General features: G+C 43.4%; 1 protein-coding gene across 9 annotated transcripts in view; it reads left to right on the top strand.

The window, feature by feature from the left end:
• Window positions 1-370: 370 nt before the first annotated feature.
• The window catches only part of NIN (ninein), a 110,600-nt gene continuing 91,105 nt past the window's right edge, over window positions 371-19,865 (top strand). For 4 of the 9 annotated variants that reach the window (XM_054447655.2, XM_054447653.2, XM_054447656.2 and 1 more), the window contains exons 1-3: window positions 371-546; window positions 1,045-1,098; window positions 8,986-9,189. In XM_054447655.2, coding sequence (XP_054303630.2) covers window positions 9,007-9,189 — 183 coding nt within the window. In that variant the 5' untranslated portion in view covers window positions 371-546; window positions 1,045-1,098; window positions 8,986-9,006. Of the gene's footprint in view, window positions 547-1,044; window positions 1,099-1,622; window positions 1,773-8,985; window positions 9,190-19,865 lie in introns of all 9 variants that reach the window. The other 5 variants (XM_054447654.2, XM_054447658.2, XM_054447659.2 and 2 more) reach the window with 3 other exon arrangements.

Raw genomic sequence — 19,865 nt, 5'->3', positions numbered from 1 at the left:
GAGGCACAGGGATCCCCCTCTTAAAGTCCCGCTTGCTGAAGGCGGGGGCCCTTCCTCTGCGCGAAGACGCTGCGGCCCGAGTGTCCGCGGTGCGGGTGAGTGTAGCCGTGTTGGGAAAGAAAGGGAGGCGGACAGCCAGGGGGCGAGGGTGGCAGCGCCAGCCCCAGCTCGGCGGCGACCTCGGGGCGCCAGCCTTCTCCACCCGCACCCGGAGCCCCGGCGTTTCTAACTTCAGATCTCAGAGGCGGGCGCTCGGAGGGGAGGGCGCGTCTGCGAGGGCTCAGGCGGCGCCGCCCGCTCCTCCCTTGGCTGCCAGAGCCGCGCGGGCCGCAGAGGAGGAGCCGCGCCGGGGCCGGCGTCGCCCTGACTCCTCCTCCCCGCGCGGGCCCGGCCCTTCCTCCCCGGCGTCCAGAGCTCCGGGTGGCCGCGGCCGAGCCGGGAGCCGAGCGCGCTGGGCGCGGCCGTCCCGCTGCCGCTGCCAAGCCCGGAGTGCGCCAGCGGCCATGGTTCCCGCGGCCGCGCCGGGCGCCTGAGCCCCGGGACGCAGTAAGTGGCGCAACCCCGGGGACCCGGACCCACGGCCTGGGGGTGCACGGAGGCCTCGCGCTGCCCCCGCGCCGTCGGCGAGGCCCTGAGAGCCCGGAGCGAACTGGGCACCGGATCACTCGGGGGCTTCCCATTTGGGGTCCGGGGCCAGGGGGGCGCAATCCCTGCGGGCCGGGAGGAAGCGGCGGCCGGGCGGGAGGACGAGGCGGGGACGGGGCTGCATCGGAGGCGGGAGGAGGGGCCGGTCCCGGAGGCGCGGGCTGCGCGGGCTGCGCGGGCGGGGGGCGGGCCGGCGGGGGCGGGGAGGATGCGCGCTGTAGCCCGCGGCCCCCGAGAGCTGCGCTTTTGTAAGAGCTGGGCCCTTACATATGGAAATGACGCTCATGCGGGTCCCCATTCGCGTCCTTTTGAAGGACGCCCGCCCGGAACCGCTGCGCCGGCTGCGAAGTATTGTCCCGTTTCTCCAGCCCTAACAAAGCGTCCTCCTTCGCTTTGCAGAGAGCTGGAGGCGGGCGGCCGGCTGTGCGGGCGCTCCGGAGAAACCGACAGAAGGTAGGCGAGGGCGGCGGGGCCGGGGGAGCGCGCTGCCTGCCCACACAATGGGGTGTCTGAGGTTTCTGGTAGTGGCGATGGGCAGGCGAGTTGAGGACGCATCGCAGGTGGCCAGGGACTTGGGAGGCGCGCCTGTCCTGCGGCCGCACCTCCGCTTCCCCGCCCGGCAGCACCGCTGTGTTTGGGTACCTCCAGTACCCCCGACGCCCCGGCCGCCTGCCCGGAGCTGAAAGCCGCTTCTGTGCGCTGACCGAGAGCAGACTTGAGTCCCCGAGGGAACAGAAAGGGTGGTGGTTCCGTTGGCATGTGCCGCCCGCACAGCCTTGTGATTGAGACGCTGAAGAGGAAACTGCGTGGGGAAACCCGAGGTATTAGCCTGGGCTGTCTGAGTAGCGGAGAGCTGCTTGGAGCCCGGAAAGTGGAGATTTTGGGAGGTATGTGGGATCGATGCGCGTAAACAGTTTCCCAGTGTAATGCCCAGGAGAAAGGAAAAAACAAAATGACATTTGGTTATTGCCTAAAAGGTGTGGCATGGAGGTATGGAGTGTCGGGGAAGGAAGCTTCCAGCGGCTAGGCTTCTGTAGCTACGGAAGCGGCCCCTGACAGAAGGAACTAGGTGATGGGAACAGTCACTGCTTACAGCTCTCGCTGCGAAGTTAAAAGAGATAGAGACGGTAAGAGGCAATTTCCCTAACCCCAGCCCTGACAACCCGAGGTGAAGGCACCAACAAAATGGGAGCTGGAAAGACTGCCCTACCATATATCATGTTTCCAGACAACTTGGATATTACGAGATCTGCTTTCTGCACCTAACTAGGACAGATTCTCTCCTGGTGTTGAGGACTTCTAAGATGGGCTTGCCATACAGCTCAACTCCTGAATTTATTACATCGAAACAGATTGCGTAGTTGTCTTTTGTGACTGACATGGTAGCTTTGTAGGATGAGAATCCTGATAAAGTCCATCCTGACACGTGAGGGAAGCCCCTGGAACCACAACGTTTCTCAGTTAGGTCCGCGTAAACACCATAACATACACATATGTTTGCATGCTTCCGGAGGCTTGATGATCTAACAAGGAAAATGGCTTTTTTCTGTCAGTTTAATTTTACCTTGAGTCTTCTCTCGTGGTGAGCATATTATATAGGTGGCTGACCTGGAATATTGGTGGCTCTTGCTCTGGAGTTGAAGGGAGCTGTGAGGATTTCCAGAGTGTGTATAGGAGGAACATTACAGGCTGGCTGAAAAACGAGTTTGTGTGTTGTGGTCTCTTCAGCTGTTGTCAGTGTCCTTTGGGAGGTGATGTGAACTGCCCGGGAATTTGTTTGCAGATTTGTTTATTTTCCCTGTTCTCTGGTGATTCTTTAGAGGGAAGCATTCTGCAGAGTGGGGAAAAGGTAGGATGAATGTTCCACAGGGTTGGACATCGGCAAAGTTATTACCAATACAGAGAAAGGCTTCACAGGGGGCAATAGAGAGGAAGCCGTCATACTCACAGTCTTTGCATTAAAATGTCAAGGATCAGTCATTTTAATAGGCGCTTGCTCGGAATGGCGTGGGGTTCTTTTTTCTTATTTCTTTTTCATTTTAGATGTGTAATGACCCTTAATATCAAAAGATGTTAACTGTCACAGAGGGGGAGAATAGGGCTCCAGTGAATTCTGAACAGCCAATCTTAATTTAATAGGCAGTATTCTTATCATGAGTCAAATGTTCAAATAAATTGTTTTAAATGTCACTGCAAATGACTTTCTAAACTAACATTTCAACTATCTTGATGCTTCCATTTTATGTTGATAATGAAAATACATTTTATCAGTCTTACATTGATAAAGGGTGGGCAAGCTTAGCCAGAGCATTTTAGAAGGATTTAAACAGCGTGAAGCCTTTTTAGAAGGCTTATTTTTATAGATGCCAATTCATTTGTAAGCCAATAAATTATCTGGTTTGAATTCTGGCTATTGAACTTGCATCTGTTGGGCAGGGGCTTATGGAGCGACTTAGTGAAGCTTGCAAAAAGATTTTTATGCTATTTATGAATAAAATAGAATTTTGAAAAGATTATGAGATTCTGAAAGTGAGCATCCTTGTTTGAAATAAGGACACTTCTTTATTGCAATTTAAGTCAGCAATTAACCATTTATTCAAGCATTTATTTAACCATTTATTCAACCATTTATTCCATTTGGATGGAAAAATTACAAAGCATCTATCTATACCCTAATGCTCACTTTAAAAACAAAGTTGGGAAAATATTGTTCATAGACGTGAGAAGAGAAGATCACCTTCACTTACGCCTCAGGGTACCATACTCATAGCCTCAGGCATCCCAAATTAATGTGAGTCAATATGGCTCAAGAAGTGGAAGTTGTTATAAGCTTTCTCCTTTTTTTTTTTTTTTTTTTTTGTATTTTTAGTAGAGACAGGGTTTCAACGTGTTAGCCAGGATGGCCCTGATCTCCTGACCTCGTAATCCACCTGCCTCAGCCTCCCAAAGTGCTGTGATTACAGGTGTGAGCCCCCTCTTCCGGCCCTTTTTTCAAATTTATTTAATGTGACTTTTTTCCTGTGCATTTAAGCTTTTGTGTTATGTTTTTATGTCATGATTTCATTCACAGTGATATTGTTGTGCTTTTGGTATCCAGCTAGAAGTGAGACACTGAGCAGAGAGGAGGCATTCTGACAGTAATCAGTTTGCTGCTAAGCAGCACTGGTTTTTGGCGGAAGTATTCTCCTATATAAACTCGTAAATGGCTGCAACTGCTTTTTCTATTGAGTTTTTACTAAACTTGAATTTATCCTTGTCACTCTTTCCTTTTATACTGAAATTAGTCCAATATGGTGAGCCTGAAAATCTATGCAGCCAATTAAAGTATTTTCAGAAAAGAGAGAAGAAAAAGAAACACTTTAATTTGATCATTGGCGTTATTAGGCTCCGACTTGCCAAATGGTGAAAGCTAAAGGCATAAATGGAGAGCTTTGCCCAAGTGGGGTTTGTCGGTGTTCATCACGTCAGCTGTAGAGTAAGTAAATGAGTCACTGGTGGTCACTGCCTGGTCTGTGGACCCCCAACAGCTATGTCTGCACACAGGTCCAAAAGCATCTATTATGATGCCCTCTCAAGGAAAGCAGCTGAGCCGAGGGGCATGCAGACATTCCGCAGAGCTCTTCAGCTGCTGAACCATCTGGATGGGAAATAAAAGGCCTGGGCTAGGGGCTCTGGCATCGTGCATATTTATTATTTGGTTTTCACTTGCCAGACTTTGTCCCCTTTTCACTCCCTCTGGCCCAGAACAGACGTCCCCTTTAGCTGGGGTATCATTCTTACAAGCTCCTTTCTGTACCTTGGTTGAACACTGAAAAGTTCATAAATGCACGTATCCACTCATGATTCTAGCCACACCTCCACCTATTTTGTTTGCAGTCCTATTTGGCACTGTGATTTCATCAGCTGGGGTAATGAACACCACTGTCAGAGTCGGCAGCATTTTGGCAGCCTTATTTTGAGTTATTTGGAAGGAAAATGCTCAGAATAATTGTCATTATGGGTGGTTATTGAGTGGTAAATGTTTTGATTAATGGTTCTGTGCATCTGCTTCTTATTTAACCATCCCCAGTTAGAACTCCAAAATATTGCCCATACTGGTTCTTTCATTCCGAAAGAGAAATAAAGCCTTCTAACAATTTGATTGGAAAGGTAGATGGTGAGGAGAGGCCCAGGTTTATTATGGCAGGCTTCGTAGCGCTGGAGCTCTTCTTTGCAATTTGAAGGAGAATTTCTCACTCAAAATGTAACTTTCTTAATCTCTGAGTAAGATTCCTGCCTCTGGTGGGTACCAGTTAGGGTCTGACTCTGGAAAGCATTGGATTGCACAGATTATACATACTTAAGTGTTTATTCAGGGGAAGTCATTTACAAATTATCAATTCCTGGACAATGCCCATTATTGAAGATATGGGACGCTTCATGATCATTTTTATATAAGAATTTATTTCTTTCATGCCCTAAATCCCAAAGCTGCTTTAGAAAAAAAAGGGAATGTGTATTCTATTTGTATATCCCTGGTGCCTTGTAGGCTATAATTATTCAATAAATGGATCAAGGGAGGTAGGGAGGAAGGAACTCTGCTTCTCAATTCCAATTTGGAAAAGTTTGTGGCCATGGAGTGTTCTGTGGGGATTTCTACTGCTTAGTACTATTCAACTGGCTAACACATAAAGGTGGAGATAAGTGGTTTGCCAATGGCATCATTTCAGAGGTCTCATTCATGTGTTCTATGTGCATGTGTAGGATTGAGGGATAATATAACTGAGTGTCGCACTAGAGTTCAAATCTTGGCTCCACTCCCATTTTGTTCAAGGAGATTAGTGCTGTATCCTTGGACAGTTGCTTAATTTTGTCAAGCCCCAATTTCTACATCTTGCATGGGAAAATGAGAATATCCACTTCTAAGAATTGGGAGGATTAAATGAGATGATATACATAAAGTACTTAGTTTAGGCAGACTCATAGTAAATATTCAGAAGTAATTCCCAATTACAGTGCAGCTTTCTGCTTTTATTTGACATTAAATTTATCAATAACCTGCTTTTAAAGATAGAGGAAGCTCTGAACATTACCTGCTGCCATTATCATTTAGTTATATAATGATGTTTATATACATAGTACACTCCCTGCCCATTCTCAGTCTGTTCTATACCATTTCACATCTCCTGCTTTGCTTCTTTGGAGGTAGATCTGTAGATGATTCACTTGTTACCTCCTCTTCAGTTTACCACTCTTCTGTAGCTGCAGGTATTCTTTTGGTTATCTTAAATTCCCTCTTGTATCAGCTTTCTCTGGGATTAGCCACTCTCGCTTGCTTGCCACATTTAACTCTCAGAACAAACCCTCCAGATGGATATTGTTATTCTCATGCTGTAATCGAGGGAACTTGAGAAAGGTTTTAGTATAGATTCTGCTCCAGAGTTTCATCCCATAGCAAGACAATGCAGCCGAAGTTTGTGAATCCATTTACTTAATTACTAGCCTATTGAATTAAACTTCAGACAGCGCTGCATGGTACAGATTGGCAGTTGGTGTTGGCTTTCTACTTGCTTCTGAGGCTGAAAATGCCTTTGAGAAAGGATGGGATGGGGAAAGCGGAGGTGTGTAGGTGGATGAAATAGGCATTCCAAAATTTTCATATGCCCATTTCTGTAGACCTCATTTAGGGTACGTTTCCTCTCAAGGAGTGATCTATACAGGAAGTCAATCCATGATATTTACCAAATCCCTGGCATGAAGAACAGACTGACTGTACTATGCATTTGGGGGTAGATATAAAAGAAATAGGAGCGTGGATCTTACTGTTAAAGAACTTTCTGCCAAGTGGGGAGAAAATAATTCTTGCACATGAAATTACTGATGAACATTTGGGAAATAATATCAACCAGTAAAAATGCCTTCTGTGCCAGATGAGCACTGACAACTTGTCACCTAAGCGTAACATCTCCTGGATGTTTCAGCGTGAGCATTTGTTCCACAGGGGTGGTGCTTGTCTCCCCTTCAGTCAAGCACAGTGTTTTGAGAAGGAAGGAGATGAAATAAAAAGATAAAGAAAAGAAAGCTGCCATATAATGAAAGAGGTTTGATTTAGTGAAAATCCAATGACCTCCCAAAGAGTGGAGCATGATAGTATATCAAATTTGACACCGTGGATAAGATCAGGGCTTCTCAGTACATCAGTGTTTTATTCCTCTCTTTCATTGGTTTAAGATGGACAAATCCCCGCCCCTTAAAAATAATTTTTAAAAAGGGAAGTGTTAGAATTCTTTTGCTTTTGAGTTTTTAAACATATATGCAAAATCAAGCAAAAGAAGAGTCTTGCTTTTATGAAGTTGGTCAGATAACAGCCTAGGGGACTGTAAAACTCAGAGTGAGACTAAGAGCTACCGCAACACTGAAAATCCCGGAGCACCTTGGGGATTCTCAGCAGATCTTAGTTGACAATTAACTGGTGGACTCTAAGTGAATCTCGTTAGCGAAGTGTTGGCCTTGTCTAAATTCTTAACTCCTGTGGCTTTGCATAACAACTTGGTGTTTCTTTTCTGAGGCTTTGATGTTTATATAACACTCTCAACTTATTTTGAAAACATTTACATAGTGATTAGTTAACCCAACAGACCAATCCTGGGAAGACAGCCAGAGCCTGCAGCACCTTAGTAACAGAAAAACTGATAATTAGGAGAAGAGACCTGTCCAAGACCCGGAACCTGGACCAAAATTGTGCCATGTTGCTTTACTTTAATGAGTGGCCCCAGTAAAAACTGAGCTGTGTGGCAGAGCTGTTCACATTTATCTTCTGTGTCCACCCAGTTCTGCTGAAACCCCTGGCAAGATCGTGGCCCTGTTGTAGCTTGTCATGTTTTGAACAGCTGTCTATGGAAAGAAAGCAAACACAACCTAGAGCAACACTGATTTGTTTTAGAAAGCTCTTTTATTTTCAGTTCTGGCTGTGTTCAACATCTTAGCTTACGTTTTTCATGTTGTAATGATCTGCCGTATGGACGATCACCTCTAAGTTAGAGAGTTTTCTCTAATTTGGCTTGGATTAAAGACGCTTGGTTAGTGAAAGCTGCTGCTTTTTTTATAGTCAAGGGACTGGTTCTGAGAGCCTTGTTGCAGATGGCTGAGGTCACCGTCCCAAGGGTGTATGTCGTGTTTGGCATCCATTGCATCGTGGCGAAGGCACCTTCAGATGTGCAGGTTTCAGGCTTTCATCGGAAAATTCAGCACGTTAAAAATGAACTGTCATGCAAGGAAAAAAAAAAAACAGATTTCATTTGTAAAATACGAGCTACCTGGAATTTTATGATGTATATTTTTAACAAAAATGACTCAGTTATTGACGTCTCCAAGTTTTTACTGATCCTAAGGAAAGTGGCAAAACGGAAAGCCTGGAGTATGGGTAGGTGAGAGACACGGAAGACAGGTTAACCAGGCATAAAGAGATGAGATGCTCTAGTGAGTGGAGGTTCCCTGAGATGCTGTATGATTCATATAAACCAGTCTGTGGCTCCTTTAAACCTCACTGTCTGAAAGGTTGAAATAGTGTCTTCCCTTTTCTCTAGGCAACTAAGCATTACCTAAAACTCGCTGGGACTAAAGCAAGCTTCTGGGAATATTCTTCCTGTCACACCTCATGTAACTGCACCAGTGAAGTTAATTGAGTTGCTTTTTGAGGGACTCGTGTAAAAGGCATTTAGTTTCATGTAAACAGGGAGGTGGTTTTGTAGCAGACATCGTGTTCATTTAGTGCCTCTTGCTGCAGCCCTCCAGTCTAGCTATGATGGGGGCCATCTAAGCTGAATGAAGTAGAGCGAATCAGCTTGGCCACACTGACTGATTGCAACATCGGGGCACGTTGTCTAAAGCTTGCCAGCTAGCATGGAAGCTCTGACCATGCAGTTTGCTGGCGCTAACAATTAGTTCACTTGAATAGTATTGCTGTCAAAGTGGCTTTTCACCTTCTTAAAATCCTGAGCTAGAAGAGCTGAGAGATAACTACCTTCAGCCTTGAGTTTGGCAGTCTGGCTGTCCGCCTGAGAACCAGGCAAGAGAGGAGGGTGTCTTCTACCGTATGTGACCCTCTCATTCTAGTAATGTTGCTCCCAGTGTGATCTGACCTTGTGTATATGCCCCTGGTGTGAGTGCATGCAGGAGTGTCACTGGCCAGGGCTGGTCCTACAGAGACTGGGGGTCTTGCTGTGGGATGCATCAGAAACTGGGTGTTCCTGAGCATTCCCTAGAGACTGGTGGGGTACAGAGAAGGGGAATGTGCCAGGGGGTGACCACGGTAGGACTGGAGAGGCTGCCACAACCTGTCCTTGTCTCTGTCCTACACAGGTGAGCGCTGTGGGCTATGGGATGGATGAGGTGGAGCAGGACCAGCATGAGGCCCGACTCAAGGAGCTGTTTGACAGTTTTGACACGACGGGCACAGGGTCCCTGGGGCAGGAGGAACTCACCGACCTTTGCCACATGTTGAGCTTGGAGGAGGTGGCCCCAGTGCTGCAGCAGACGTTACTTCAGGACAACCTCTTGGGCAGGGTAAGATCTGGGGAAGAACATGGCTATGGGAAGTGGGGTGCGGTTTCTGCCGGGGTGCTGGGGGTGGGGCAGACCACACATGTGGCAACTTGTTTCTAGCATCCTGGCTGTTACATGATAAAAAGAAGAATGTAATGGGTGTGACATCACAGTCCAGTTTGCTAGTCCAGAGCCTGCTTTAATTTGTGCTCTGGAATAATAGTGTACAGTGAGCATCTTAGATAAAGAAAAAGAGGTAATGAAAGGATGTTTTCCAACTTTTTCTTGTTCTTTGTGGTTTATTTTATTGACTCCACATTCATCACTGGGACAGAAAGGAGAAGGGTGAGATTTCCATTGAAGAGAAAGAAAATGCAGTAAGAAAGCTATTGTTATGACTTTTACTCCCAGTGAAGCTATTTGTTGTGTGGATTATTTCTGGGTGAAGTATTAATTAAACCTTCTACCCAGGAAATAAGACAGCAGGGTAAATAAATACAGTGCAGGTTCATTTAAAACCCAGCACGACTTGCTTCCAGCAGGGATGTGTGTGCACACGTCAATGTTAACCTCTGTGTTTGACGACAACTAGTCATGTTATTACCATAGATCAAGTCACAGATGTGAGTAAGAAGTGAGAGAGGGTCTTTTTTTCCTCTTGCCAATGGTGGATATTTGATCTGCCATGACCTGAGATTGCCTTCAATTCTCCTCATTATGATTAATAGCTTTTATTATTTGCCTTATTTATAATTAATAGCTATTTATAATCAATAGGTTTATATGGCTTTGAGTCAAGTCTTTTGCTGTTGGATTTTGGAATGATGAGAGAAAAAGAAGGACAACACTTTTTGCAGTCTGTTGCTGCGTTCTGGTTTTTATCACATATAAATTGAGGAAGCAGTCGTGAGGCTTAACTTTATTCTAGTGACTGAACTTCCTTTTCTTCATTTCATTTTCACTGTCTTTTAGCTGACAAGGGAGGTAAGTGACTTCAGATATAGTACCATGTATTGGCTTTCTGTAACCTGAGACAGACAGGAGTAGCCATCATCCTGAAATTAATGCGTAAAAGATGGTATTCTCAGTCACTTGGCACATGAATGTGATGTTAAATGGGACTCACACTTGAAAAAAATATGTGACTTCTTTGCAAAAACTGGAGCCATTCTTGGCCTCTTGTGGCGGGGGGAGGGTTAGCTGTCTATAAATACATGTGGTCCCCATAAAATGCTAAAAATCTTGCTTTGATAATCTTAAAATGAAGCTTCGAAGATTGAACCATTTGCTCCTCATCATATCATGCACTCACATATTTTCCAGTTCTGCCTCAGTCTTAGACTCTGTGGGTAGCAAAAAAACTGGCATCTCCCTGTATGGTCCTTGGGGATCTCAGTACTTTTGGTGTCTAAAGGATAGTATCAATGGGCTGATCTGTTTTAATGCTCATTAAAGTCTGAAAAGGCATGATATAACTAAGGTTTCCTTGAGTGGTTTTCTTAGAGTCTGCATAAATATGGAATGCCACGCCATAAACAGACTGCACCTTGGCAGAAGGTCAACAGTTTGCTCTCCAGATGTTGCACATCTTTGCCCTCATTTGGTAGACTCAAACAGGGAACAGTTATCGATTGATTTGTTAACGACTTGACACTACCAGCCTGCTTTTGACGCTTGCTATTTGCCTGAATAATGAATACTTAAGTGGTCTATAGTGTGATATTTACTTAGTGAGCCAGTGATAAAAGTTAAATAGATGGATGCATATTGATTTCATGTGGGAGGTCCCTGGTGATAGTCTTGAGAGTGGGGGGTTGGCATGAGTTAATGCACTACTGTTAAATTTGCATTTTTTAATGAAACCAAATTATTCTCCTCAGATGATCACACAGACTTGGCCATATGCTATTAAGATACTCTATATGGTCTATAATTTTAAATTATAAGAAAAAATGCCATAGGATTCACTGGAGCCATCCAAGTGTTATCATTTTCATGATGCATACAGTAGGGATTATAGTTGTAAAATTATAAGTGGTTTTTACTGCCAGTCATCTTTCTTCTCTTTAGAAGATATTTGTAGAAAAACTTATAAGGGTTAGCAGCTAGGTTTAATTAAAAAAGAAAGAAAGAAAGGGTAGCATAACAAATCTGAATATATTAATCTATTCATTAATTCAACAAATATGTATTGTGTGTGTCCTGCCTGTCAGGCATTCCTGTAGTCTTATGGCATGGGATCTGTATTAGTCCGTTTTCACGCTGCTGATAAAGACATACCCGAGACTGGGTAATTTATAAAGAAAAAAGAGGTTTAAGGGACTCCCAGTTCCTTGTGGCTGGGGAGGCCTCACAATCATGGTGGAAGGTGAGAGAATGAGAAGATGAGAGACACACCTTACATGGTGGCAGGCAAGAGAGCATGAAAGCCGAGCAAAAGGGGAAACCCCTTATAAAACCATCGGATCTCGTGAGACTTATTCACTACCCCAAGAACAGTATGGGGGAAACCACCCCCACGGCTCAATTATCTCCCACTGGGTCCCTCCCACAACACATGGGTATTATGGGAGCTATAATTCAAGATGACATTTGGGTGGGGACACAGCCAAACCATATCAGGGTCCAAGTTATTTATATTTACATTTACTGTAAACTACAATTTTCCATTAAGTTGGCTTTTGGCTGCATTAGTATCCATCAACTTCCTGGATGCTTCTGGCTTTAATTTTGTCTTTTAAATCTTAATGAATATAATTTTTAAATCAAATACAACTTCCAAGTTTCCTCTATGTTGACTTAGGCTGAATTATCTTAATGAATACAATTTTTAAATCAAATACAAATCCACCTTACCACTATTGGACTTGGGCTGAATTAATCCTTTTTTTCTTGAAAAAGAAGTAAGATGGAAAGCATTGTCTCGCTCAACCAGGAATGCAAACATTGTGTATTTATTTTTAAATATTACAACACATCTTCAATAACTTGTTTTTTTTTTTAAGGCCTAATGTTTAATAGTTGTTAATGAAAGTAACTTAAATCAACTTGCCATTTCTATGTGTTTTACCAATAGGTCATTTCCCCCCAAATTATTTTTCAATTCATTTGTCTTGCTTTATAGCTTGAAACCATATTCACCTGAGCAAGGTGGTTACTCTACAGGTGTTTGAAATGCCTAAAGCTTGTGGGTCCCTGATTTGAAGGAAAAGGGATATTGCTGATACGTGTTTACCAGTAGGTTATGAAAAGAATTCCATCATATCTTTGTCATCAGTTAAGCACCTGTCAGCTAGGTGAGGCCTCATCACAAGGGGCTTCTCAAGACACTGAAAAACTTACAATCTAGTTGGGTAATATACATGGCAAATGAGTAGCACGGGGAGAAAATACTACCAAAATCGAAGGGAACCATGAACCAAGTTTTATCCAAGCAATCATACTAATTGTAGATGCTTAAATGAAGTGTTTCTGCATACCTCTCTATCTCCTTTATTAGAAATCAGGACCTGAAGATAATTTGTCTTGGTTTTGTTGAAACATTTAGTTATATCCAGTGTTTTTTGTGTGTGTGTGTGTGGTTTTTTTTTTTTTTTTTTGACAGAGTCTCGCTGTCACCCAGGCTGGAGTGTAGTGGCGCTATCTTAGCTCACTGCAAGCTCCGCCTCCCAGGTTCACGCCTTTCTCCTGCCTCAGCCTCCCGAGTAGCTGGGACTACAGGCGCCCGCCACCACGCCCGGCTAATTTTTTGTATTTTTAGTAGAGACGGGATTTCACCATGTTAGCCAGGATGTTCTCGATCTCCTGACCTCGTGATCCACCCACCTCAGCCTCCCAAAGTGCTGGGGTTACAGGTGTGAGCCACCGTGCCCGGCCATATCCAGTTTTAAAAATGCATTCTTGGCCAGGCACGGTGACTGACGCCTGTAATCCTCGCACATTGGGAGGCCGAGGCAGGTGGGTTGCCGGAGCTCAGGAATTCGAGAGCAGCCTGGGCAACACCATGAAACCCTGTCTTTGCTAAAAATACAAAAAATTAGCCGGCGTGGCAGTGGGTGCCGGTAATCCTAGCTACTCGGGAGGCTGAGACAGGAGAATTGCTTGAACTCGGGAGACAAAGGTTGCAGTGGGCCAAGATCATGCCATTGTACTCTAGCCTGGCGACAGAGCGAGACTCTGTTTCAAAAAAAGCATTCTTCCCTTACGTAGTGTACCAACTTTGAGACAAAACAGCCCCTGAAGTTCTGAGGAGTTTCATTGCTATATTGTTAATATGAATTTGGGTGCTGAAATACCCTATGTCCCTGACACACTTTAAAGTGAGAATAAGCCTCCAGGCAGCAGAATCACCATTGGTTTCTAGAGTCCCGTAGGTACGTGGACTTTGGTAATCAAAGACATGTTGAAATTTTTAGTATTAAAATTTGATAGCTGTACAAATATATATAATTTAGCCCAATTTTCTTACATTTCTGAAAGGATTTGAGGTTCTTCCTAAATTTCTTGATAAATTTCATGTGGTGGATTTGTTTCCAACTCAAAAGCTTTTTAAGATTTATTTTTCTTATATACATTTTAATCATTTGAAGTGTAAATCGAAAATGGAGAAGTACTTTCTTGTAGTGCTTATTTGGACTTGTTCTCTGTATGCAAAATTACATTCAATATTAACTGCCATTAGTTTGTAATAGTGGTGCTGCCGATGGGGTTGTCATAATATAACTCATACAAAAGTCAGACTGGTTGTCTCTGACTTGTGGAAGGGAGGCTAGGGAGACTTAAACCGGTGAAGGGAAATGGCCTATGCTTTGGGAGAGGAAAGATAGCTAGGAGGAGGTTTTTTGCATATGTAGACTTGGATCTAGTCTCTAAGTTTGAACTCCTAAGGGTCCTGTGGTTCCCCATTTATAGACAAGAAGACCTGACTAGGAGACTGCTCAACTTGCTTTGACTCTGTATTAATGCTTTCTCATCAAACTCATTGCAGAATTAAGTGCGTTTTCGTGTACAGTACGTCGTTGTGTCTGTCAGAGATATTTAGTGTGACAGGGATTAAGAAGGGAGAGCTGTGGGGAGGGCCTGGACTTAGAACAGGCAGGGAGGAACAAATGCTAAATGGCCACTCTCTTCTACCGACCTGATTTTATAATGCCTTATTTCTATGATTAGGGATCCTCATTAGATTTCATCGTTATTTCATGGATACTTTTATGAGTAGCTTCCTGTCTGGACAGAGGGGACTTAAAGTTCTTCAGTGTCTTGTCTCATATTTTAGACCTCAGAGTTCATCTGACAGAGAAACCTTGGCTTTTCCAAGGTCAGATGACTCATTTGAGTCAGTGCCAGGATGGGATCCTGGATTTCCCAGCCCCTGCATTTGAATACATATCTCCACAGTTTCCCCAAACTCCAAATATGCAAAAGTGAATCTCCATTCCCTCACCCTGCTCCCCAAACACTACCACCACCACATGGAGATACTATACAGTTAGAGCACAGGCTTTGAAGTCAGTCCTGGATTCAAGTTCCACTTCTTGTCACATTTTTTTTCCCTTCAACTTTGATTTTAAACTCTGGGGTACATGTGCAGGATGTGCAGGTTTGTTACAAAGGTAAATGTGCCATGGTGGTTTGCTGCACAGATCAACCCATCACCTAGGTATTAAGCCTGGCATCCATTAGCAGTTTTTCCTGATGCTCTCCCTTCCCCCACCTCACAGGTCCAATGTGTGCTGTTCCCCACCGGCCCCCCACCCCCTGCCAATTAGTCCATGTGTTTTCATTGTTCACCTCCCACTTATAAGTGAGAACATGCAGTGGTTGGTTTTCTGTTCCTGCTTTAGTTTGCTGAGGATAACGGCTTCCAGCTCCATCTATATCTTGCAAAGGATATGATTTTGTTCATTTTGTTTTGTTTTGTTTTGTTTTTTTGACATGGAGTCTCGCCCTGTCGCCCCAGGCTGGAGTGCAATAGTGCAATCTCAGCTCACTGCAACCTCTGCCTCCTGGGTTCAAGCAATTCTGCCTCAGCCTCCCCAGTAGCTGGGATTACAGGTGCATGCCGCTAATTTTTTGTATCTTTAGTAGAGATGGGCTTTCTCCATGTTGGCCAGGCTGGTCTCGAACTCCTGACGTTATGATCTGCCCACCTCGGCCTCCCAAAGTGCTGGGATTACAGGCCTGAGCCACCGTGCCCCACCGATTTTGTTCCTTTTTGTGGCTCCATAGTATTCCATGGTATATATGTACCACATTTTCTTTATCCAGTCTATCATTGATGCACATTTGGGTTGATTCAATGTCTTTACTATTGTGAATAGTGCTGCAATGAACATATGCATGCATATATCTTTATAATATAATGACTTATATTCCTTTGGGTATATACTTAGTAATGGGATTCCTGGGTCAAATGGTATTTCTGCCTCTAGATCTTTGAGGAATCACCACACTATCTTCTGCAATGGTTGAACTAGTTTACACTCCCACCAACAACATAAAAGTGTTCCTTTTTCTCCACAACCTCACCAGCATCTGTTGTTTCTGGACTATTTATGGATTGCCGTTCTGACTGGCATCAGATGGCATCTCATTGTGGTTTTGATTTGTATTTCTCTAATGATCAGTGATGTTGAGCTTTTTTTCATGTTTGTTGGCTGCATGAATGTCTACTTTTGAGAAGTGCCTGTTCATGTCCTTTGCCTACTTTTTAATGGGGTTGTTTGTTTTTTTCTTGTAAATGTGTTTAAGTTTGTTGTAAAGTCTGGATGTTAGACCTTTGTCAGATGGATAGATTGCAAAAATTTTCTCCTGTAGGTTGTCTGTTCACTCTGATGATAGATTATTTTGCTATGCAGAAGCTCTTTAGTTTAATTAGATCTCATTCATCAATTTTTGCTTTAGTTGCAATTGCTTTTGGCATTTTTGTCATGAAATCTTTGCCCATGCCTATGTCCTGAATGGTATTGCCTAGATTTTCTTCTAGGGTTTTTAAAGTTTTGGGTTTTACATTTAAATCTTTAATCTACCTTGAGTTAATTTTTGTATAACGTGTAAGGAAGGAGTCCAGTTCCAATTTTCTGCATGTGACTAGCCAGTTCTCCCAGCACCATTTGTTAAATAGAGAATCCTTTCCCCACTGCTTGTTTTTGTCAGGTTTGTCAAAGATCAGATGGTTGTAGGTGTGCAGTCTTATTTCTGAGTTTTCTATTCTGTTCTGTTAGTCTATGTGTCTGTTTTTCTATCAGAACCATGCTGTTTTGGTTACTGTAACTTTGTAGTACAGTTTGAAGTGGGTAGCGTGATGCCTTCAGGTTTGTTCTTTTTGCTTAGGATTGTCTTGGCTATTCAGCTCTTGCCACTTTTTAACCGTATGAACATGTTATCTTAAATACTCTGAGCCTCAGATTTTTCATCAGTATAATGGGAAAAATATTTCCCTTACAAGACTGTGATGAAGGTGGACTAAGATTTGTGTGTGTGTATCAAAGGCTTATCATAGCGCCAAGGACACCGTTAACTTGCTGTATTTGGCTGTATGCGCCTTTCCCCTACCCTCTACACACCCAGAATGGCTCTTTGATAAATAGTGACTTCCTAGTAATGATTTACCAAGAAACATGGTTAGACTGAAGAGAAGATTTGCTAGAAGTTCTCTTGCGTGGTGGTGGTTTGAATTCATTTCCATCTGTAAACAGGATTCCTTGGACCAGTCTTGGAGTACAGCTTCATATAGTTGCTTTAGGTTTTATAAACTACCTTTTGAAATAGCCTTTGCCTCTCTCTACATTGTCTGCAGTAAATTAATATTAAGTTACAATATTACAATTTAATAAATGAATATTAAATACAATAATATTAAGTTAACAATTCAAGTTACAATAACCTGAATACTTCATTTAAAATAAAATGTAAGTGTATCTTTCATTACGAAACTGCCTCTTGTTTAGTCTATGTCATTTCTCTTTGCATAATGCTGTAAGCATTTTCCTGTGCATTGACTTCTGCTAAGTCCATATTTCTGTAGCTGTTTCAATTAACACAATGTTTTGAATCTTCTTTCATTAATTTCTCTTTATATTAGTAAAGACAAATCTACTAAGTTTGTATTAGTTACATAGACCTTTGTCTTGTTTCATAAACTCACCTTGTTCAGTGCTAGTTTGAGTTCTCCCACCTTGGGTCTGTTTCCAGTAGTGCCTGCACACATGTGGAAACTGCATTTGATCTCCATGATTGCACGAGATGAGTTTATGCAACATTAGTTTCCTTATTTCACTTCCTGTTACAGGGTTTTTTTGTGTGTGTGGTTTGAATTTGTTTCTTGTGTGGTGCTTAAGTTCTTTTTTTAAAAAAAAGCAAATTGTGTTTCTAAAAAAGCATTCATATGAAATGTGAAGAGGAAAAGTGATGAGGTAAGTTTCTCCTAAGAGGTGGTGACACATGACAAAAAATATCAGACTTGACTGGTCTTCCTCTTAATTTAGTGTAAATGTCATGTGTGTTTTTCGTCAGTCGTGTAATTTTCCCATTGCTGCAAACTGCCCGTTGAGGCATACAAGGTATAGGAATTCTTGTAAAATGAATGGTAGCAATTATTATTCAAATGAAGAGGTACCAACCAGTGTATGCACAACTTGGAAACTTGTTACCTTGTGAGACTTAATCGTATGGTATATTTATGAAGATTTCTACTTTTTAACGAAATACAATAGTAAAGCTCCCTTGGAGGAGAAAAATGGTACTTAAAACATTGCAGATACTGAACATAGTTAGCCCACCGGTGGGGGTGTTCATCAACATTTCGGTTTTGGGTTGTGTTCTAAGGGGCTTTTCCACCACATCAGTATTCGTGAGCATTGATGGAAAACAGTGGTTGCCTCCTCCACAAGAGAACTATCTCTTTGAAAGATGAGGCATTTACTGCTATTTAAATCCAAGGGCCCAGTGTCTACACTTGCAAGAAGGAAAATAAAGATCAATGCAAGACTTAAGCTGCTCTAAGGGTTTGGACCAGCTGCTGTGTGGTGTGTGAATTTTCAGACTTTTTGTTGGGAAAAGAGGAATTCAACCAAGTAGATGTTATTGGGCTATGAAGAGCCTCTGAGTTAATAATCCTGTTTAATCTTTTATAGAGCCCCTTTTCATCTAAAATGAGGCTGATTTACTACATCATAAATAAATTTTGGAAACCTTTAATCTCTGTGAAGATTTTAGAGAATTCAAGCGTTGCAAAACTGTCCCTCTTTTCCTCCCTGTTGGCCAAGTAGGACATGCTTGTTTATCAGAGGCCCCTACCAGCTTTTGTCTCTCTCAGACACATACCAGCTTCTATCTTGTAGTTACTAATAAACCTTCCTCTCTTTTTCCCCATTCCACCCTTCCACTTCCTGGAATCTATGGGGTAGCTGATAAACTCCTTGAGGGCAGAGGTTATGTGTCTTCTTGATCATGTATCTCCTGATCCTGCCTTATACTTGGTGTGTGCTTTACACCTGGTGGCTTCGTGTGAAGTTGAGGATTTGACTTCCAGCAGCAAAGGATTTCTCTGAGGGGTCAGACCAGCAGGGAAGTGGGCCTGAGTCAGGCAGGCTTGCTGGGCTCTGATGAGTCCAGTCAGAGGCCTGGTGCATGCCTTCTCTACCTCTCACCTTTCAGTTTTGAGGTAGGGTCTCTGTCTTGACTGTGTCACATGGATATTGTGAGATTCAAATGACAAAATGTCTAGGAAAGAATGAACCTACGATAATATCGTCATTCATCTAGCATTATCCATGACCCACAATCATAAAAAAAATTTTTTTTTTCAGAGACAGAGTCTCGCTCTGTCACCCAAGCTGGAGTACAGTGGCGCGATCTCAGCTCACTGCAATCTCCACCTCCTGAGTTTAAGCGATTCTCCTGCCTCAGCCTCCCGAGTAGCTGGGACTACAGGCACCTGCCACCATGCCCAGCTATTTTTTTTTTTTTTTTTTTTTCTTGAGACGGAGTCTCGCTCTGTCCCCGGGCTGGAGTGCAGTGGTGCGATCTCGGCTCACTGCAAGCTCCGCCTCCCAGGTTCACACCATTCTCCTGCCTCAGCCTCCCAAGTAGCTGGGACTACAGGCGTCCGCCACCACGCCTGGCTAATTTTTTGTATTTTTAATAGAGACGGGGTTTCACCATGTTAGCCAGGATGGTCTCGATCTCCTGACCTCGTGATCTGCACGCCTCGGCCTCCCAAAGTAAATTTTTTTAGTAGAGATGGGATTTCACCATGTTGCTAAGGCTGGTCTCAAACTCCTGAGCTCAGGCAATCAGCCCACTTCGGCCTCCCAAAGTGCTGGGATTACAGGCATGAGCCACTGCAAAAGCCCATAAAATTGTTTAATACCTGGATCTTTTACCCTATTTAATGGTAGACCAAAAAAAAAAAAAAAGATTGACCATTGGGGATTTAAAATTTTAGTTTTATCATATATAAGAGTGTATTAAACACAATTAGATTGTTCTTGATCATTTCAAATCTCCTGACCCATCAGTTTTTCTTCTGTGTTATAAGAGTAATACCCTCAAGGCCAGGCGCAATAGCTCACGCCTGTAATCCCAACACTTTGGGAGGCTGTGGCGGGTGGCTCACCTGAGGTCAGGAGTTTGAGACCAGCCTGGACAACATGGTGAAACCCTGTCTCTACTAAAAACACAAAAATTAGCTGGGC

This window comes from Pongo pygmaeus, chromosome 15, assembly GCF_028885625.2.
Source record: "Pongo pygmaeus isolate AG05252 chromosome 15, NHGRI_mPonPyg2-v2.0_pri, whole genome shotgun sequence".
In the NCBI taxonomy this organism is placed as follows: Eukaryota; Metazoa; Chordata; class Mammalia; order Primates; family Hominidae; genus Pongo; species Pongo pygmaeus.
The sequence above is the reverse complement of the archived record's forward strand: the minus strand, read 5'-3'. Positions and strand labels throughout refer to the sequence as shown.